Source organism: Globicephala melas, chromosome 15 (assembly GCF_963455315.2).
Source record: "Globicephala melas chromosome 15, mGloMel1.2, whole genome shotgun sequence".
NCBI lineage: Eukaryota > Metazoa > Chordata > Mammalia > Artiodactyla > Delphinidae > Globicephala > Globicephala melas.
In genome coordinates, this window is record NC_083328.1 from 414,976 (window position 1) to 436,700 (window position 21,725).

The 21,725-nt window shown below is 49.4% G+C and overlaps 1 protein-coding gene across 15 annotated transcripts in view; it reads left to right on the forward strand.

Annotated features, from left to right (window-relative positions):
* Positions 1-21,725, forward strand: part of SUN1 (Sad1 and UNC84 domain containing 1) — a 51,912-nt gene that overhangs the window by 17,768 nt on the left and 12,419 nt on the right. For 4 of the 15 annotated variants that reach the window (XM_060285349.1, XM_060285351.1, XM_060285350.2 and 1 more), the window contains exons 3-16: positions 2,530-2,679; positions 4,059-4,243; positions 5,170-5,196; positions 5,300-5,485; positions 10,835-11,032; positions 11,513-11,596; positions 11,848-11,958; positions 13,083-13,181; positions 13,684-13,777; positions 14,582-14,640; positions 14,789-14,934; positions 15,807-15,983; positions 18,756-18,842; positions 20,272-20,315. In XM_060285349.1, the coding sequence (XP_060141332.1) occupies positions 2,530-2,679; positions 4,059-4,243; positions 5,170-5,196; positions 5,300-5,485; positions 10,835-11,032; positions 11,513-11,596; positions 11,848-11,958; positions 13,083-13,181; positions 13,684-13,777; positions 14,582-14,640; positions 14,789-14,934; positions 15,807-15,983; positions 18,756-18,842; positions 20,272-20,315 (1,647 nt within the window). Of the gene's footprint in view, positions 1-258; positions 335-481; positions 586-2,529; positions 2,680-4,058; positions 4,244-5,169; positions 5,197-5,299; positions 5,486-10,834; positions 11,033-11,512; positions 11,597-11,847; positions 11,959-13,082; positions 13,182-13,683; positions 13,778-14,581; positions 14,641-14,788; positions 14,935-15,806; positions 15,984-18,755; positions 18,843-20,271; positions 20,316-21,725 lie in introns of those variants that run through there. The other 11 variants (XM_060285348.1, XM_060285347.1, XM_060285354.2 and 8 more) reach the window with 10 other exon arrangements.

The window sequence follows — 21,725 nt, forward strand, 5'->3', positions numbered from 1 at the left end:
CCTACCTCCTCTCAACTCCAGAGGTAACTATTGTTACCGGTTTGGAGGTGTTTTCTGAGCTCTTAACCATCTGTGTTGGTAATATGTGCTTTTATTTATTATTGAATATTTAATTTATTTATTTGTTTTTGGCATTGCTGCACAGCTTGCTGGATCTTAGTTCCCCGACCATGGGTTGAACCCTGTGCTTTTATGTTATATATATATTTAAAAACATGAATAGGATGATAATAGAGTATTTCTTTTTTCATTTAACAGTATATCTTGGAGGTCTTTCTGTGACAGTATATATAGATCTTTTATGTTTTCTAACGGCCTCACTGCATTACATAAGGTACATGTATCCTAGTTTATTTCATCATCCCCTTATTAATGGACATTTCCCAGTCGTTTGCTCTTTTCTTTTTTTTGGCCATGCTGCGCGGCTTGCAGGATCTCAGTTCCCCAACGAGGGATTGAATCCGGGGTCATGGCAGTGAAAGTATGGAATCCTAACCACTAGGCCACCGGGAACTCCCTCATTTGCTCTTACAAACAGCCGCTATACTGGCTTCTTCCCAGGGCCCTCTCTAATCAAAGTAACAGGTATTTGGAACACCCTTCTGCCGGCAGGGGCATTGTGTTAGAGGTCCTGTGTTGGAAAGCCAGGACCCTCTCCAGACTGGCAGCGTTGTCATGTCCCCTGAGTTGCAGCCTCTGGGGCGTGTGGGGGTGGGAGACAGAGGTCTGGGTGCCGTCGTCAGCTTCTTGCCTTCTGCACGTTTGCGTATTTGTCTAGGTTGCTCCTCGAGACACACACCTGGTCTGGGGCCTGACAGAGGCCGGTGGACTTGAACTGCACTGTCCTCTCTTGATGTTCAAGTTCATAAATGGCCGTCCTCTAAACCCAGGACTTAGGTTAAGAGAAAGATGGTGGAGGGGTACTGGTCCATTCTTACGTGGTAGATTCTGACTTGAAATAACAATTTTCTTAAACGAGAATTGTAGTTATGTAAAATACTAAAAATAATCTTGGAAGAAAAGTAAGCATATTTTATACTAAAATTAGGTAGAGTTTAGCATCCTTGCTGCTCAGTGTGGGTTAGGGCAGCCTCTGTCTTGCCCCACTCCAGCCTCTCAAGTTGAGGAGGACCTTTTCCTGAAGTTATGTGTGACGCCTCAAATGGATATGACAACTTGAAGCAATTTGTAATAACTTTCTGAGGGTTTGATTTAACAGTTTCTAGTGTCATATCTGATAAGTTTATGATGAATTTGATTCTGAAAATATTTTTATAATATAAAATAAAACGCGGAAATGTTCTTAAGCCCATTTACTTTAACTCAGATACCCCTGGTTACCGTGGATTTCCAGACCCTTAGCCCAGTGGTCTGCTGTCCTGAGCGGGGTCTGTCCTCCCACTGCCTGCTGGATGTGCCCCCAGCGTCTCCACCTCCTCCTGCGGATAAACTACCTGAGGGGTTTGGAGCTCCCTTCTCTGCCACAGCGGGGCCTGCCCAGGGCCTCCAGGGTGCAGGCTGTCCTCTAGCGTGCATGCGCACGAAGGCCCTTTGGTTGAAGCCAGGACCGAGGTTCTCTTGCAGCCCCACCTTCTGTGCCTTGGGCTGCAGTTCCTCTCTTGGCCTGCTTTGCTTCCTGTGGCAGTCGTGGCCTCTCCCTCCCTCTCTCACCTTCCTCCTTCCTGTCGGGTTGTGAGCTCACCTCCTGGAGGTGCGGAGTCCTCACTGTTTGGTGGCCCCGGCTGCTGGACTGTCTGTAGGATCCCCACCCCCAAGGAGGCACAGAACAGGTTCTCAACTCACGTTTCTGGATTTGGAAAACTTGCTGACAGCACAGAAGGATCTGTGTTTTGGTTTAAGATAATAATGTGGAAGGGTAGTGGAGTGGCTTTTCTGTGTACTAGTTTGTCTCTGGGTTTATGATGAATTAAATGCAAAGTGCGCCGGTGGCTCAGTCACTGGCTTTTCCTTTTCTCCTTACATGGATTCATTCAGTGACGTACTGGGATCTCGGGTTAAATGCCACGTAGTGGTCACTGTCTTGTTAACTGCTTTATCAGACAGTGTCTGCTAGTAAACGGTTATCATTTTCTAACAACGTTGATCTCATTCCTAGGTGGGGAGTCTCGTGAATTTAGCACGTCCTCACGTGCTCCCCAGGGCCGGGTGTAGCCTTGAACACCAGGCAGCTGGGGGATTCATTTCACATGTGCTGTGATCAGAGCAAATGTAGGGGCATCAGTTGTTGAGCAAGTTGGGTGCCAGCTTGCTTTTGCTCTGTCGGAAAGGCTTCACATAGTGATGGCTGTTTTTCTCGTTTAAAAAAAATATATTTTATTTATTTATTTATTTTGGCTGCGCCAGGTCTTAGTTGTGGCATGCGGGATCTTTGTTGCAGCATGCAGACTCTTAGTTGTGGCATGTGCTGTTTTTAAAAATTCATACTAGGTTGCACGTTCTGTTATTTGTTTGTTTTTCAAAGTGGTGTGGTAAGCGGTGTTCATCTATGATGAGGTTTTTTCCTTCTAGTTCAAGTTATTCTTCTGATGCTCTGGATTTCGAGACTGAGCACAAATTGGATCCTGTATTTGATTCTCCAAGAATGTCCCGCCGCAGTTTGCGCCTGGTCACCACAGCCCGAGCCGCTGAGGATGGCCCCGCTGGGGACAGAGCGGCCAGGTGAGCGAAAACAGTTAAAACCAAACACATGAGGTTTCGGTCTGTAAAACTTCACTCTCTCGAATTTACAGATATGTGTGTACACACACAACTGCACACATGGTCGTAGCTTTACTGTGAATGAGGCTGAAACCAGGGCTGGGGTGTGCGGGTTGTTTGGCGCTGGTGTAAAGAGGGATGCGGGCACCCATCCCGTTCGGGGCAAGTGTTCCCAGCTCATCTGCGTAGCAGGCCCCACCAGCAGTTAAGGGAGGAGCCCTGCCCATCATCATGTGGCCTTGCAGGTGTCTGTGTTGTTAGTGCTTTAAGTCTGTATACAAAATCTGTGTGAACTGACAGATACAGGCGTGAAGTTTAGATGTTTACCTGTATTTATGATTGTCCTATTCACTTGATTTCTGAACTCTCCACGTGCCCATCACTTATTTGTGCCCAAGAAGGGGCAAAAGTGTGCAGGATCTTTGTGCCATTTAGAGATAAAGAATAAAAGTAACAGCTTTCCTTTAACATCACTCATGTAAGAGTGACGAGCTTCCTGCCTGAGTGGTCCACTCTTGGGAGTGGGATGGTGGCTGTTGAGAGGTGATGGGACACTGGCCTGACAGCAAGGCTGGGTGCTGGTGTCTGTGGCGTCACCTCCCCATCTGTGGTTCACACTCACACACTGCACGCCCAGTGGCCTCCTGGGGTTCATTTGCAGTGAGGTTCTTGGATATCCTGGTTTGGGGTGTTCATGCAGGTACTGCTATGGGAACCACGGCTGTAACAGGCTGGTTCTCTGTCCCTGAGCAACGCTGGAACCAGGTTTCCCGGTGCATCTGCTCATGGGGGCCTTCCTGTCTCTGCTCCCTGCCTTTTGCTCACTTCTCGCTCCCTCAGTGGGGAGGGTCTTCAAGGGCTTTGTCTCCATCCTTGTGGTAGATCCAGTACAGGAAGGATTTTGGCGACAGCCTCTCCTCGCTGTACCTGATGCTGTTCCACCTTTACTAGTGACTGAGAAACAGTGCGGAATGTGCCTGTGGATGCAGTTACTTGTTTTAAATGGTGGGGGGGACACTAAATCTATAAATCATATAATTTCAAAATATAGGTCATTTTTATTCTTAGGTTATTTTTAGTTTGAACCACTTTTGGGTCATGAGGCCCCAAATAATCTGAGAACTACTTTGTGTGTACAATTTTAGGAGGAGTTCTTGAGCCCAGCTTAACAATTCCTTTTTTAGATTAACATGTCTCATTACAGCAGAAAGGGCATAAGAACACGTTGCCTTAACAGTAGTATATTCATTCTCAGGCAAAGATTTTGTGTTGGTAAAATGTAATCATTTGTATATACTAGAAAAAGTCTGTAGACTTGCTCCTTTCTCCTTCCTTTTTAGACTAGCAAAGCAGCACAGCAGTGCACACAAGCCGGCATTTAGTATCAACCACACCTCGAGGAAGGTCCTGTCCTTGGCTGTCAGCCAGAGCGGCTCCAGTGCCATGCGGGCTGCGGCTTGTCTGCGGCCTCCTGTGCTGGACGAGTCTCTGATCCGCGAGCAGACCAAAGTGGACCACTTCTGGGGTGAGTCATCTCCAGTGCTTTCTCCGGTTCTTCTGGGAAGAAGGGGTGTCATGGCCAGGTTGTCCCTTTTCCCCTTACTGGGGGGAAGGAGCCCCAGGAAGTTTGGAGGCCTTCCTCTGGACTGAGATGGGAAACACAGGGAAACTGCTTCCAGCTGCCGATTGTGTGTCGCGATGTGGAAGATGGAGTGGAGTGGTCAGGGCAGTCTGATGAACTCTGTGTGTCTAAATGCATGACTTGTGGGGTGTTTAAGCAAAGTCATTGGTAAACTCACCGGCATGATGTCAAGTTCCAGACAGCAATTTTTGTCTCACTGGAAAGCATCTAGTGTAGATGAATTGACCCTAGGAAACGATGTGGCTTGTGACCTGTATTGACTAAGGCAGCAGCGTGACCCCGGTCCTCCCTGTGGAGGACTCGATGGCCACAGGGGCCATGGCTTTGAGGGGCCGCAAAGCTGCTTGTGTCCCCTTGATGTTCCGGTTGGCCCTTCTGAGAAGAATTAAAGGTTAGATTAGTTCCAGAAACCTCATGTGCTGAGTTGGGAAGCCCTGGAGCTCGTATTCTGTTTTGCTCACTAGCAAAGTAGCCCGCGGGCAGCAGAGGAGGCGAGTGTGCTGGTGCTGAGGTTCCTGCCTGTTCTTCTGTGCACAGCGTGTGTGTGTGTGTAGACAGTGTGAGAGTGCGTGAGAACAGAGCGTGTGGGAAGGTATTTTCTCCAGAGCTGTGCTTTCACCTGGAATTGAAAGCTAGCATCTGCATGTACCTGGAGACATTTCTGTTAGTTCTAGGCGTTGTAGGAAGTCAATCTTGACCAGTGCCATGATACTGATTTATTAACCATTGTAACCTTTACTTTTGAGTTTGTGTATTTTGTTCTGTTTTAATAATTTGAGCTCAACAGCAAAAATATGTGTGTGTTTTAGGTCTTGACGATGACGGAGAGCTTAAAGGTAATTTCATCCTTTTCTTCCCCACATTTTTCAAGATGGAGGTTTTAGTTAGGTGTTTGCAGATTGTAATAAGCAGGTTCCATCTCCTTCTTGCAAACTTCAGGTGGGAATAAAGCTGCCATTCAGGGAAACGGCGATGTGGCCGCAGGGGCCGTAGAAGCAGCAGGGAGCAACGGCTACACCTGCAACGACTGCAGCCTCCTTTCTGAGCGCAAAGGCGCGCTCACCGCGTACTCCGCTGCCCGTGGCCCGGCCTCAAGGATTTACTCGAGGGATAGGAGTCAGAAACGTAAGTCTTGCTCTTTTAAAAGTTAGAAAAAGAGTTCACGTCCAAATATTAGATATTTCCTTTTCTTTTCGTCAACCTTGTCTTATAGGCCTCAGTGTCTGCACTGTTTCTACTGTAGACTCGAACTCAAAGTTATCCTTTAAAAGTTTAAGAGATGCACCAAAAATTAGCTTTGTTCCTCCTCTCTCAACTTACATCTGATGTGGTTGGTCTTTTTGTACCTGGGAGTGTTTGGAATTCCATAAATTTGAACTTGGAGTAAGCAGGAGAAACCTCGTCCTGAACTGGACCTGTGGGCTGTGCAGTCACCTGCAGACGCTCCTTCTTTTCCTAGGGGCGCAGATGCCAGGCGCCCAGGGAGTCAGGGTGGGAGGCGGTGATGCTTGAGGCAGGGACGTGTTGTCTCTGGTCTCTGTTGTGGGTGAGAGTCCGTGACCGCAGGGGCAGCTTACCGGGAGTGTGCAGCTTCTGGGGGGCACATGGCACACCAGCCTTGTTTGGGAGGGCGGCAGGCACGGTGGAAGGTCTCGCGGGGCAACCTTGGCCCTGCTGCCCGGCAGAGGAGGCCCTTGGGACCCCGGTGCGCCAGCTTGACCACAGAGGGCCCGGGCCTGCCCATGTTCCCAGCTCTGATCAACACCTGGGCCAGACTGAGTCGGCCTCGCTGCTGGGCCCCTGGGGAGAACACAGCTACAGAGGCCCTTCTGGGGGCCACCGTGTGACCGATGTGCCCCTCCAGGCTCGGGGCTCCGCGGCTGCTGTGATCACTGTTTGCCTTAAGGGAACACATAGGGAGGCTGGGAGTCCTCGACTTGAAATGTGTCGCCTTGTTTCCAAGCCCTTGGTACCTTGTCTGTTTAATCTGAGCACTGGAGTGCTTGGCAGAGCCAGAGGACATGCTCGGGCAGGTGGACAGGGTCTGGACAGAACAGTGCAGGAGGGCGGGGCGCTGTCTGTCTATCCCTGTGTTCCTGGCTGTGCCCTGCGCACGAGGATGCCCAGTTCATACTTCTCAAATGGTGACTTTGACATGATGAAGGATGATGCCTGGACTGACAGTTATTTCTATTTCGGCGTCTCATCGTCGTTTCTAGGCCTTTGGGTTTTGGCTGCTGTAGTGTTGCCGACCTCCTTAGCGTTGATAGAGCAGTGTGGGAGTACAGTGAGGGGAGGGGGTGGCAGAATCAATGTGAGCGTCTCCTCTGCAACAGTTTCTGGATCGTGTGGGTGCTGTAGAGACCAGCATCGCTGAGCGCTCACTCTGCCTCCTGCGCTCTGTACCCGTGACCTCGCTGACCCTCATAGCGGCCCTGCTGGGCAGTTGTCACCCTCATTGTACAGACCAGTAAACTGACGTTCAGCCAGCTTCAGACACTTGCTGGTAAGTGATGGAGCTTGGACCTGGCCCCAGGCATCTCGCCTGCAGGGCGCCCTCCCCGAGACGCTGTGTCCTCTGAGTGCTCTCCCAGGGCCGGGACTCCGCGCCTGGCATGCCGTGTATCGGGTTTTGAGGCTGCATTTTGAAGTGTGCCGTTGCTGAGTTGAGCACAACACCTTTCTCAGAGTAAAAGCACGTTCCGCAAACGGTACCTGGTGGAGTCGTGGTGCTCACAGGTCGCCGCCTGTCTGTGGCAGTGTTTGCTGCTGTCCCCCAGCTACGTCTGCGTCACCAACAATGCAGCCACTTGTTCTGACAGCATGGAGGATGGTGGGCCTGAACCCAGCTGTGTGGTTGCTGTGTCTTCAGAGGGAAGGTCAGCCGTGGTAGCTTTGGTGGCAGCTTCTGGAAACTCATCCCACTTCCTGCTTAAATCGGTCTTAAGTATTTTGGTGGAGTAAACAAGTTACTATACTGTTATTTGCTTTGAGCTTCTATTCTTATCATGCCCCTTGCTCTTTTAGATTATAGCAGTGGTTTGTAGACCCAATGCTAATTTGTTACCTTTGAAAAAATTAGTTTCTAATTATTTGAGTAAAACATTTATCAAAGAACTTTTGAAAACCACAGAGGTGTGCAAGGAAGAAAATTAAAATCACCCATAACCTACACCCAGAGGCTTTTCACTCTTATTGCGTGGTTGAGGGCACACCGCATGAATTTGTTACATGGGCATATTTACTCAAAATATGGGTAACTCTTCACAATCATAAGTTAACCCCCACCCCACATTTCCTTTCTTTCTATTCTTTTTCTTATATTCTCACTGTGAAATCTTTAAACCTTTAAATTTATCTATTTATTTACTAGATGAATTAAGTCACCCCTTGTCCCTCCCCAGTCCCTGTCTGGTTTCCCTTCTGGAGGGAGCTGCAGCTAATCCTGTTCATTGTGGGTTCTCCTGCCTTTTTAATGAGGTGAAAATCATATAACATGAAATTAACCGACTATTTTAAAGTGTACAATCCACTGGTATTTCACAGTGTTGTGTAAGCACCACCTGAATTTTGCTTTCATGTTCCTACAGAAACATGGAGTGTGTTTTTGTCTTTACTTCAAATACATGGTTTTGCAATTTTTTTCATTTTAAATGGTAATTGCGATGAACTTCATTCTTTTTGATGCCTGTCTAATACTGCATTTATGGTTGTATCGAAATTTGTTTAGTCAGTGTCTAGGTGGACGTTCAGGCTTTCTTGTTTGTACACTTTTAAAAGCAGTGTTTTCTTTGGGTGTATTTGTGTATGTGCACAAGTCTTCGGGGTAGGCAGGCCAGAAGGAGCGTAAGTGTGCATTAAACATCATTCATCCCGCCTGAGCCACGTAGTTTCTGATTCTGAAACCTTTTGAGGTTCAGGTTGAGTGCATTGTTGACAAAACGTGATTTTCTGGGCCACGTCAGAAAGGCTTTAAAAGCCTTCCATGTGTTTTCCCTGGGACATCGAACAGCGCTCACCAAAGCAAGGTGCTGATAGGATGCGTGCAGATGGACAGATTCAGTACTCCTGTGAGGGCTGGCACCTGTGTGAGAAACCTGTAGGGGCTGGAGACCCGGGAGACCCGGCTCTGCCAAAAGGCGCTCCTATGTGGGCCAGCGCGCCTCGGGCCTCCCTGGCCCCTGGGCTAACCGCACAGAAGGACCCAGGGAATTGGAATCTGAAAACACACACTTCTGTGTTTTTTCTCTTGCCTAAGGCAATGCTTGCGTCCCCCAGTAGAAGGTGTAAACTAACTTAGAAAAGATAGGTCTGAATGAATGAATGAGTGAATGAAAAGTCATTCCTTTGAAACTTTGTCGGTTGTCTTGGGTGCTTTGAGCAGAATTTTGCTAATTGAATCAGCCTTAGTCTTTAGAGAAGTAAGGACTGAAACGTCTGCTGCTTCCGGGAGAGGGACCAGCCAACTTGGCTGACTTCGGGGTTGGACAGCTGTGACTGCCGAGCGGCTGAGGCTGAAGTGGGCGGCGTGGCACGCTGCGGCTTGGCCTCTGAGCTGAGCAGCTGAAATACTACTGACCGGCTTTATGGAGGAGCAGCTCTGATGGAGCCCGTCCTCCTGAAGAAACCGCGATTAGCGACTAAATATATTTTAAAAAGTGTTCCGCCCAGCAGCTTCTAAATAAATACTTATCACTGCTGAGAAAAGAAGATTGTTTACAATTTCAGTTTAAATAGATTCTTCCAGTTGACTTCCCAAAAGACTGACCAGGATTGCCCTCTCCCTATGGCCACGTGAGGGTCCCCATTCCATGTACTCTTGCTAAATAAGTGTTTATATTTTTGTTCTTTTAAAATGTTGCCGATTTGATGAATGAAAAATGGATTTTGGTGTCGCTGATTGTCAGTGAGACAGATCCTGCGTTACCTCTTCATGAATTTTTCTGTTTTTGTCCGACCTCTGTATAAAGTTCATGCTGCGGTGTAAAACAAAGAAGAGTGTGAGTGGGGTAACACAGAGTTGGCCCTGACACTCGGGGGCTCCTGGCCCCAGGTTTACATTTGTTTTGGTTCAGGGCTCCAATTCACAGATAGCCTACTCCTTTATTCAGGCTATCTGCGGGGGGAAAGCTCTGATTTTATTTCTTCTGAAATCACTCCAACTCAGACCTCTCCAGTCCCCACTGGCCTCACGCATGTACCCTAAACTCAGGGAGCTGAGCCGGGGGTGAGTGAACGGGCTGGGTATTTGTGCATTTGGGTACGTTGGCGAGCAGCCCCGGCTGCAGGCCGTCCCATGGAGTCACTGTGCAGGAACAAGCCTCATACTTCAGCTGCCACTCAGTGAAGAAACTTTTTTTTTAAACATCTTTATTGGAGTATAATTGCTTTACAACGTTGTGTTAGTTCCTGCCGTATAACAAAGTGAATCAGTTATGTGTATACATATATCCCTATATCCCCTCCCTCTTGCGTCTCCCTCCCTCCCACCCTCCCTATCCCACCCCTCTAGGTGGTCACAGAGCACCGAGCTGAACTCCCTGTGCTGTGCGGCTGCTTCCAACTAGCTATCTATTTTACATTTGGTAGTGTATAGATGTCCATGCCACTCTCTCACTTTGTCCCAGCTCACCCTTCCCCCTCCCCGTGTCCTCAAGTCCATTCTCTACGTCTGCATCTTTATTCCTGTCCTGTCCTGCCCCTAGGTTCACGAGAACCTTTTTTTTAGATTCCATATATGTGTTAGGATATGGTATTTGTTTTTCTCTTTCTGACTTACTTTACTCTATATGACAGGCTCTAGGTTCATCCACCTCACTACAAATAACTTTTTTAAGAATAAAAACTTCTAGCCACTGTGATTTGCAGACTGTCACCCTGCACATTGTAGGTTATAGAGGTCGCACTGTCCTGGTGCTCCAGGTGCTGAGGAAAAGGAGCCTCAGGTGGCCACGTCGGGTGTCTCTGTGTACCCTGCGGCACGTGCTGTAGCGGACGTCCTTGAAGGGGCTGCTTCTCGCTGACAGGCCTTCTCGAGGCTGGGAACACAGTGGGATGGCTGGGCCGGAGGTCAGGGAAGAGAAGTCGTTTGCCAATTTCTAAAGATGGTAGCGTGTGCATAAACAGCATTGGGGTGAAGTGACCTCAGATTGGATGTTTTATGGAAGACGGCCTGTGGGAGAGATGTGGTGCTGCTGGCGCTCCAGGATGGGGCTGGTTTGCAACTCGGCCCGAGTGTGTGTCTCTGGTGTCCATTTAAAAAAGTGGGTTCCAGGGAATTCCCTGGCCATCCAGTGGTTAAGACTCTGCACTTTCACCGCCCGAGCTTATTAGGTTGGGGAACTAAGACCCTGCAAGCCGCAAGGCACAGCCGAAAAAAAAGTGGGTTCCACTTTGCCCAAAGTGAGTAATCAGGCTCTGACATAGGGAGCGCGTGCTGCGAGAGGAGTAACTGTGTTCACGGTTTCTCACTAGGCCGCGCCGCTCGCTGCAGGGATAGCATCTTGTCGCTGGTCACGCGCACCTCGGCGTCCTTTCCTTCGTTCTTAGTTCAGCTCTTCCAAGTGGCTTTAATGAAGCTCAATTATGAATCAGAAAATTACAAATTGAAAAGTTATGAATCAAAAGATCGCGAATCAAAAAGCTGTGAGTCAAAAAGCCATGAATCAAAAGGTATTTAAATACTTTCTTCCTTCTTTTTCCACCAAATAGAGCTTTCAAGGTGGAGAAAACACTCTTTTCCCCGCGTGGCGCTTCGCTCACGCCCTCTCCTCGCGTCGTTTGCGGCCTCGCTCTCTCGCAGCCTTGCTGTGCATCTCTCTCCCTGTTCTCTGTGCAGTTCTGGATGTTTCCTGGAAGTTGATCAGGGTTTAAACATTAAATAAAAAGTGAACACACTCATCTTTTTATTCTTACGACCATCTTCAAAGCAAAAAATTTATCTGACTGGCATTTAGAATGATGTTTCAAAAATGTTTGAAGCCGGCCCATCCTGTGTGGTGGTCGGGGCATGCCCAAGGTTGGCGGGACTTGACGGCATTTCCTGAGCGAGGCAGTTACCTCGCCCCCGGCCTGCACCCCCACCACCACCCCGACCCGGCCACTCTGCAGAGCTCCTGTCCCGGGCTCAGGCCCCTCTCGCCTGTGTTGCAGCTCATTCCAGTCACTGTGGGAGGATGAATGTGAGAGAGCCCCTCGGCGAGGACGGCCACCTCCGTGCAAACGGGGCGTCGCTGTGTAAGTATGGCTCGGCCGCACCTGTGCCATCCTTTTAGGCCGTCCTGGGGCCCCACTGGTTAGGACGGGGCCGGGGCTCTCACTGCCCCCTTCACACCAGGAGCCTACAGCCACCAGGGGACACTGGCTGGGATTTTGGTTTTTCATAATTGAGTTTCCTAGTTTTTTCAAACTGCCGTTGCTGCGCACCGTTGAGATTGACAGGGTTTGCGTGTTCATCTGTCCAATTAACTGCTTGTCCCACCCCACAGGCGATGACTGTAAGGGGAGGAAGCACCTGGAAACACACACCGCCACCCGCTCGCAGCCCTCATGGCCAGGAGGGCTGGCAGGGACCGTGGGGCTCGCCTTGTCCCATGCAGGTTGTCTCTCGCGCTTTTGTGTTTTGTTTCTGTCGTGTTTTCGCAAATGCTCCTTGTTCGTTGTTTCTTTGTGTTTGGAATTCAGGTGTTCAGTAAAAACAGGAATATAATAACTGTCTTAAAATATGGAGAATATGGCTCTTGAAAAGCTTCTTTGTAAGTGTATTTAGTATAAAGTAAGCGTATGGGAAGTTACGTATTTCAGGTGAAATGAACGGTTTAGAAGAAGCTGTGTCCTGCATGGGGTACAGTCGGCCTGCGCCCGGGAAACGGGCCGCGCCCTGAGCCTGCGCAGCCGGGCTGCTATGGAGAAATCCAGTTTGTACCTGTCAGTGTCTTGCCGAGGGGTGCCTTTATAGCAGCTTTTTTTAAAAGCTGAACTTCAAAATTTGTTGTCTCTTAACTGTTAATTAATAAACATAAAGCAATAGATTTTTTAAAAACCGTTTCTTTGCACGTCAGCCGTGTTGGAATTGCTTAATGTTTTCAGGAGTCAACACGCAAATGCTGGTGTGGGTGTATTACTTCCAGCGGTCACTCTTTAAAAATGAAAGGAATTGATTTCACGAGCAGTTTTCTGCTTTATATGTGTGGCTTTCGGTATAAAGTTAATTGTGTTTTATTTTGTCATCCAGTGGGACTACCGGTTATAATTCCAAAATATTTTTTCACTGGGCTGTAGGAAGATTTTCATCTTGCTGTTTGCGTAACTCTTGTCTCACCCAGAGCATGTTAACTGCTGGTGTCCATGGAATCTTACTTGCTTTAAACGATTGTGCTGTCTTTCCAATACCCATTCTGCCAGCAGCAGCTGTGCACACGTGTAGGGTAGCTGCCAGCCAGGCCCCGCGGGTTTATAGGAAACGTCTGCATTTTACATCCTACGTGTCGATAGGCAGAAGCGAGTGAAAACTGTTCAGACACAGAGCAGGGTTTTCATAAGTTAGTTTCAGCATCTTGCTTGGACTTCAAGTAGTCGATTGTTTTTCTTGAGGAGAGACTGTTGACTGTCTGATGCGAGAGGATTTTGGTACAGTGCCACGAGGTGGGTGTCTCTTGCCGCGTCGGGACTGTGGGGCTGGTGTTTGAAGGTGCCCCTCCCGCCCAAATCTTCTCCGGCACAGGTCACTTCTCGGTGCAGGCGCTGCGCGAGGTCGGAGCCACGGGAGGGTTTGTGTCCAGGACGGTGTCAGCGGTGCTGTGGTTGGCGGTGGCCTGTCCAGGTGGTTATTTTGGCTTTCCATGTTAGCGTTCGCTCCTAGGCTGTTGGCAGTTAAGCACCTGCAGTAAACTGTTCACCTAACCAAGTCAACATTGCATTTTCGGTTTACGTGCTTTGATCCTTGATGTAACGTGTTCCATCCTTTATTACTTAGAAATGCTAACATACTGTGCTTTTGGCTGCATGGCATTCATTGTTTCTCCAGTGTATTGGGTGTTGTTGTAAGTACTGTACTTGAGAACGCATGGGTTTGGTGTTTACTCTTTTGTATCTTGTCTTGTGTATGACTTATTGCTTTGTGGCTTATTTACGTTCCTGTGTTTGAGTTATGGATATTCCTGCTGTGATGACTAAGCATTGTCCTAATATACTTCATCCCTAACTTCCTTCATCTTAATATACTTTCAAAGCATCTGCTAGCTTGGCCTTCACAAAACCAGTCCATTAGGAGTTTGGTTTTCCTACGAACGTTTCCTTAGAATGTGTGGTGTTTTCTCTTTTAGGGAAGGCAGCATCTGAAGTATTCTGGTGGCTTGGGGTTGGATGGTACCAGTTTGTTACTTTGGTTTCTTGGCTGAATGTGTTTCTTCTTACAAGGTAAGGAAACTGATACCGTGTCAGCTTGGTGTTTTAAAGAACTGATTTTGTGCTAATTTCATGGTATCATTTGATTTAATCATTTTATATTTTGCAAAGTGCTTTCATAGTCTTAATTTTTCAAACCACTCCTGTTAGAAAGGAAAAGCAGGTGTCATCCTTGAAGAAAACCGGATGCGCAACGTTTAAGTGACGTGTCCAGGATTACACAGCTGGGAGGGTGTGCTCGGGACTGTAGGCCTGGACCTTCTGGTGCACTTGCCCCAGCACCAGGTTGCCTCAGTGGGTCGATGACCAAGGTCCTTAAGTGCCCTCCTGTGCACCCAGCCCAGCGTGTTGGCAGTTAACTGACCTGCTGGGTTGTTCGCATGGGCCTGGGAGACAGCACCGTGTGGCCAGGTTTTCCTTCAGGCAGCCACTTACCTTGTAGATAAAACTAACTGCATTTCTCAGCCTGTGACTTCCACTTTAAATTAGGGAGGGGGTATTTTGTATAAAATTATCTAGAGAGGTCATATAGAATAGTGAGCCCTGCCTTTTACTTTTTCCAAGTTAAATGTTTTGATTTTTTTTTTTTTTTTTTTTTTGCGGTACGCGGACCTCTCACCGCCGTGGCCTCTCCCGTTGTGGAGCACAGGCTCCCGACTCGCAGGCTTAGCGGCCGTGGCTCACGGGCCCAGCTGCTCCGCGGCATGTGGGATCCTCCCAGACCGGGGCACGAACCCGTGTCCCCTGCATCGGCAGGCGGACTCCCAACCACTGTGCCACCAGGGAAGCCCTAATGTTTTTCTTTTCATTCCTTAGGTGCCTTCGAAATATTTGCAAGTTTTTAATCTTGCTCATTCCAGTATTACTTTTACTAGGTAAGTAAAATTTTACTTTGTTACCTAAGATGACTAATATGTACACGTGCATATATATGTAAATCAGTGAAAGAATTGAACATTTAAGTACACCTTTTGAAAAGCACTGTATGTACATGTGTATACAGTTGCTTTTCTCTCCTTCAAGGTGCAAGTATTTCATTATGGGGCCAGGGTGATGTTCTTTCACTCCTGCCTGTGTTAAACTGGATGCACAGCCACAGAGCACAGAGGGTGGATGACCCTAGGACCATGCTCACACCCGACACTTCGCACCCGAACCAGCCTCTGCAGGTAATCAGTTAGGATGTGCTCTTCCCTGGCGTTGCCAGTCTGTGTTCTCCAGAGTAAGTTTCCATATTACTTGTAAACTGCAAGGTAGTTCAGCTGGGCACTCTGTCTTAGAAAATATTTTAAAACGTCAAATAAGCATGTCTTACAGCTCCTTAAATGTTCCGAAACACTTCAAGTAATGCATACAGGCGCACCTCAGAGATACTGCGTGTTCAGCTCCAGTATCATACGAATTTTTTGGCTTCCTGGTGCATATAAAAGTTATCTTTACAGTGTACTATAGTCTGTTAAGTGTGCAATAGCATTATGTCTAAAAAAATAGTGTACAGACCTTTATTGACAATACTTTATTGCTAAAAAATGCTAACCATCATTTGAGCCTTTAATGAGCTGTAATCTTTTTGCTGGTGGAGGGTTTGAAATATTTTGAGAATTACCAAAGTGTGACACAGAGACACAAAGCGAGCAGATGCTGTTGGGGAGATGCGAGGACAGACTCACTGGGCGCAGGGACCCCACAGCCCTTCATTTGTGAGCCATGCAGTATCTGCGAAGTGCAGTAGAGCGAGGCGTGCCTGTATTTCAAGCAGTCTCATTATTTAGTTCATTTTCATTAAAAAAAAAGCTTTCATTACTTTGGAAAATACAGAAAGCATAAAGAAGAAAATAAAAACCACCCATAGTCTGCCACGTAAAGGAAATCACTAATGATGAACATTTTCATGTCTTTTCCTTTGGGGGTGTGTGTGTATTGTAGTTGACGTTTTCCTGTAATGCTCTGTTTCGTTGTTTTGACTTATCCTGTACTGTACTCTCCTTTGCCAGGTTGACCTTCTCATTTGTGTCACCTTTGGAACCTCTTACTGTTTCAGGTTGGCGATGAGGTTTTCCACTGGCATCGGATGAGTGAAGTGGAAAGGCAGGTGGCTGCATTGTCGGGACAGTGTCACAGCCATGACAAGAAGCTTGGAGAGTTGTCAACCTTGCTCCAGAAACTGCAGGCGCGGGTGGACCGGGCAGATGGCAGCAATGAGGGGGTGTGGCCCCCGGTGAGGAGCGTGGTGGGGGCAGCGTCTCAAGGGGGCTGGCACTGGTGGGCTGTCGGGCTCCCAGGTGATGCCACCTTGGAGTTCTCGGGTGTTGTGTTTTCCTTTTGGGGACAAGGAATAGGAGGGCCCTGCAGTGAGAGGTGGCCGCACGGATGGCAGGTGGGTTCCTGGCCTGCAGTGGCGGGGAGCTGCGGTAGGTGCCCCCGGAGGAGATGCCACGTCTGAGGCAGGGTAGGGGGTGGGGTGCACCCTGGGAGCAGGCAGGGTTGGGGGAGGGGGTGGAGGCGCGTGGGTGACGCCCAAGAGTGAGGTCAGGCTGCGGCGGGACAGACGGGTGTCCCTATCCTGCGTTTTAATTGGTGAATGGATTGAACACAATTCGATGAAATTTTTCTGGCACTGAACGGAAAAGCTCAAATTTGTGATTTAAAATATCTCAAGATCATGAAATAGTTAAGTAGCTACTATTCCTTATGAAACCGTAGGCCTGTATATATGTGTCTCACTTATTTGGTTCTCAAGGAAAGGCTTGTCAGTCCATTTTCCTCAAAACTGATGTTTATTTTCTTAAGTTCCACAATAATTCAATTTAGGTATTTTGGATTGAAATCTTTAAAATAGGCATTGCCCCTTGTCTCCACAAGTGCTTTTCCCTGATCCTGTTTTCTCAGCAAAGAGCCCACTACCCACCCAACTGTTCGCACTCCGACCGGAGGGGACCCTCCACCCCTGATCATGCATGTCTTGTCAGCCTGCGGACCCCTCAGGGCTCCCCGTGGCCCCACCGTGCTCTCGAGCAGCCTGGCTCTGCCTGGCTTCGCCGGAGCCTGCCTCGACTTGTCTCGGGGTGGGTGCCCCTTGCTGGCTGTTTCCTGACTGGGCTCGGGAAACTGAGCTCTCCTGTCCCGGCATCAGCTTGCGCCCCTGTTTGTAGCTGCCGCTGGCTTAATCCACTGTGTTCCACCTGTTGGGGGCAGAATGTGTGAATCTTCTCGATTCCGGTTGGGTCCCTGTAACGTGCTGACAGGCACTGGTTCCCAAAGTTACTAGGCGTGTTCCACCTTCTCTGCGTGGCCCCCGGGTGCCTGCTTGGGGTTCTCACATCCAAAGGCCACCGGGCGTCCTGCGTTGATTCCTCACTAGTTGCTTATTTTTGGCTTCTCAGCCGTAGAACTGAGATGATTTCAGTGAGATCCAGTTAACACCGTTACGAGTGTTCTGTTCCTTGTTTTAAAATGAGATTCGAGATGTGCTGAGCTGAGTGCAGATTTAGCTCATCCTTCCCACGCTGTCCTCCACCACTTACCCCTATTCAGGTGTGATTGTGACGGTGACCCTGGGAGGTTGAAGCTTGGTTCTGCGGCTGCCACACACTGGTGGTCAGCGTGCTGACTACCTGTTACCCTTCCCTGAGCGGCTGGCACAGGTTTATCCCACGTGTGTCTCCAGGAGAGTGGGCCACCTGCTGCATGTGGCTGTGCGAGTTTAAAGTAACTAACGCTTAGGGACTTCCCTGGCGGTCTGGTGGTTAGGGCTCGGCGCTCTCACTGCCGTGGCCCGGGTTCCACCCCTGGTCCGGGAACTGAGATCCCACAAGCCACGAGGCCCCCCCACCGCCACACACACAAATTAACACTAAGTAACATTTAGCTTCTCTTTCAGTTGCCCCAGCCACACATCAGGTGCTCCGGGGCACATGTGGCCGCCATGCTGGGCAGAGGCCGTCCCGCTGTGCCCAGGGCCAGCGGGCTGTACAGTAGGAGACCCGGCCTGGCCGTGAGGACGTGCAGCCGAGTCCAGCGGCTGACCCTCCCGCATCCCAGTGCCCTGGGGTCATCCTCCCAGCTGCCCTTCATCCCTTAGCTTTGCTTCACCTGATTTGTCATCTTATGTTTTTATAAGTCATTGTGGTTATATTTTGGAACAAGGTGGGGTATAAAATCAGTGGATGAAACTCCTGTAATAAGAGTGTATAATGACTTACTGTTTTTCTTTCTGACTGGATTTTAGTGGTTCAGAATGTGCAGGCGTTCTTTGCTGCTGGTGGTGTCTCCTGTGTGGATGTCCTTTGATTATATAACTGGCAGAGATTTTTCTAGACCTTCCCAGGGAGTGTATCTGATACGCTTACTCCAGATTTACCTTCTAAGAACTGCTGAAGAGATGGGTGGGGATGTGCTGGACAAAGGCTGTTTTCAAAGTTACTTATGTTGAGAAAAAAATCTTATTTTCTCTCTGCCGCTGTGCTGATCACCTGTGTCCCTGGGCCGGGGGGTCGGGGGGGGAACGTGCCTGTTGGCCGCCTGATCTGAGCTTTCTTCCCCTGATCAGCACTGTTCTGAGGGCTCTAGCACCGGTTCTGATGACCATTGAGATGTCACACACTTTATACGAATATGAAAGATCAAGAAGGAGTGAGTGGGCCCTTGGTGGTTGTGGTGTAAGTGTCTGGGTACAGCAGGTGCCTGGGGAGTGTGTGTTGAATGAATGGTAATTGCTCTGCTGTCCATGCAGGTGTTTTTGATAATTACCAGTCTTCTGAACGAATATTCTGTGACTAGAAAAGCTGTTTGTGCCTTTTATCTTAGGGCAGGTCTCAGAGGCGGAGATGAGGACGTCACTGAGGTCACCCCCATGGGATGCTGTGCCCAGCTGTGACCACAGTCTCTGGCTGCTGTGCTGTGTAGAAACGGCGTGGCCTGACTGGCCAGGTTTGGGCTTATTTGTTGCTTAACTTTCTCTACCATTTGTTCATTCATTTTCCTTTTCAAGACCGACTATGTGACTCTCCGCCAAGAACATGAATTGCGCATCTCCAGCCTGGAAGATATTCTTGGAAAACTGACAGAAAGATCTGAGGTATTCATGCTCTTGACCTTTCACTTGCAGCCCCAGCACCGTGATTTCCTTGAGAAGCGTCAGCTGCAGTTACTGTGCTCACAGCCCCCAGCCTTTAAAGTGCTTCTTTTAGGGTGTTTGCTGCCATCCTTTATAAAACGAAAGGGAAATATTCTTTTTTTTTTTAATTTTTAAAAATTTTTCTATTTATGTATTTTTATTTTTGGCTGCGTTGGGTCTTCATTGCTGCGCGCGGGCTTTCTGTAGCTGCGGTGAGCAGGGGCCACTCTTCGTTGCGGTGCGCGGGCTTCGCACAGTGGTGGCTTCTCTTGCTGTGGAGCACGGGGTCTAGGCGTGCGGGCTCAGTAGTTGTGGCACGCGGGCTTCAGTAGTTGTGGCTCGCGGGCTCTAGAGCGCAGGCTCAGCAGTTGTGGCGCACAGGCTTAGTTGCTCCGTGGCATGTGGGATCTTCCTGGACCAGGGCTCGAACCCATGTGCCCTGCATTGGCAGGCGGATTCTTAACCACTGCGCCACCAGGGAAGCCCCCATTGTGTTGCTTTAATGTTTTGTAAGTGTGTCCAGCTCACTGGCTCCCAGGTGGGGGCGGTTCTCCTCGCTGTCACCCAGCCTCCACAGGGTGACGGTGTCTGTGGGCAAGGGAGTGAAGGTTCACCCTGGACCTTCTGACCGGGGATTTTCTGGTCAGAAAGCCTAGTCTTGTCAGGTGTTGGGCAGGCGGAGGGAGGAGACGGCACCTGCGTGGACATGGACAAGGACTGGGGGCGCCGAGTGGGTGGCCTGGACCCCCTGATGGGCCTCAGGGGAGACGCACAGCCCTCGGGAGCTCAGGACTGGCCGCTGCGTTGCTGACAGTGTCAGAGGGGAGCAGTTCAGTCCATCCGTTGATGAGATGTTTCCAGGGTGCCTGAGGAGGAAGCGCACCTCCGTGAGGGAGCTGGCGTTGGTCCTGTCTGTGTCGCCCGCCTCTGTCGAGTTACGGCCTCCGTGGCCGCTGGGCCTCGGCTCGCGTGGGGCGGTGCGCGCCCGCGCCTGTGAACAGGCCGTGTTAATAAGTCGTGCCTTCATGTGTGAGTCTGCCGTCCTCCTCCTTGTCCAGCCACGCTGAAAGCACTTACCCGAGGTGGTGGCGGCGGCAGCGGCGGCGTCTGGCTTCCTGGCCTGCGTCCTGGTTACAGGAGCTGCTTATTTTGTATGACCTGTGCACCTCTCTAAGTATACGTTGTGTGTCGTCTTTTAAAAGTCTGCTTTGAAAAGTGAACATCCCTTACCTGCCTGCCAGCAGGCAGGTCTGGGCTTTAAATTAAGGGGGGAAAAATCCTAGATAAATATGTGTATTTCTATTTCTGTTTATAGAGTCAAGTATATGATTTTATGGAAAGTTGGTATGTAACTTGTGTATTTAAACGGATTGTTTCTCCTACATTTTAGGCCATCCAGAAGGAATTAGAACAGACTGCACTAAGAACAGTCAGGTAGGATAATTCCAGATAAATTCCTCTTCTGTCTTCTGTGCTCCTCTCTGTCACGTGGGGCTGTGCCGTCCTTAGCAAGGGGCACTGTTTGCACCTGGGATGACTGGGCTGTGTTGGTGGTAACAGTCCCAACTGTTGTCTTTCTGGGAGACCCTTCAGGGCACCTGAGGATGGAGGAGGGGTCGGGGAGCTTGTTACCATCCACCTCCATGCAGCACCAAAGACAGCGGGGTCCCCGGCTTTGCTCTGGGGGGAATCCCTGCCCGGATGTGCCGGGAGGGTCCTCAGGGCGCGAGGAACGGGCCGTGAGTTCATGGCACAGCGTGGAGTGGGCTTCCTGCCTGGACCTCTGCTGGCTCTGCGGGCATCACAGTTCAACCCTGGTCCCCCGCTCGGCAGCCCCTCGAGGGGGCCAGACATGCGCCTTCTGAGCTGCAAGGCTCTCACCAAGGCTGGGCCTCCTCTGAGCCCTTTCTTTGTTGCTAAACAGCCCTGGTCCCTCAGCAGTTTCAGGGGGGTGGCGTTTGGTCCCTCGTAGCCTGGTTGCTTTTCTTCCGCACATTTGTCAGCTTCCCTGAAGTCCCCTGGCAGCATGGAGCTTCTTCCTGTCTCAGAGCCGCTCACCGTTTTCACACCCTTGGTTTTGTCACCTGGGTTCTCTCCACCCCATTATCTGAATAGGACACTGTTACCCTTTTGTTACTCCAGCCACTCCAGTCACCGGCTCAACGCTCAACTCAGGAGAGAGCAGATGACGAGCGTTAACCTCTCATCTTCCCGCTCTCGCTCCTGTGTGTTTCTCTGGGTCCTATCGTGGGATTTGAGACCTCACCCACCCTCCTCTCGGGATGGGTATGAGTGTTAGCACGCTTTTAACTTTCCTTTAGAGCCTTTACGTATCAAAACACCTTTTGGCTGAAGCCATGTGGCTCCTGCAGTGTTTACCCCAGAGTGCACTCTGCTGAGATATGAGCTGTTGGTGTCTCAACAACTATAACTACCTATAGACAACTATAAATGTAATATCGTAGTATTTCATCATGTGCAATACCTACATTAAAATAGAATTGTTAATGTTGTAGTTTATCTTAGGACAGGGCCGAAAGCAAGCTCATCCCACGAGATGGACTGTGCCGAAGCCCAGCAGTAGAGGGCCGCCGCCCGCTCAGGCAGAACAGCGCCGTCTGTCCTGCTGCGGTAGCTTTTATTGGAGCATTATCTAGGTTTACACTTTAAGACTTGTTTTCTTAACCCTTCAGAAGTGCCAAAGCAGCACCCTGTGTTTTGATTAATTATACAAGCAATAATTCGCTTTCTTGAGAACCTGCCGTGCTTTGTCCTTGAGCGCAAAAGCAGCACAGAGTTCCCACCATTATTTTGATTAGACTGAAGTAGCACAAGGACATCTCC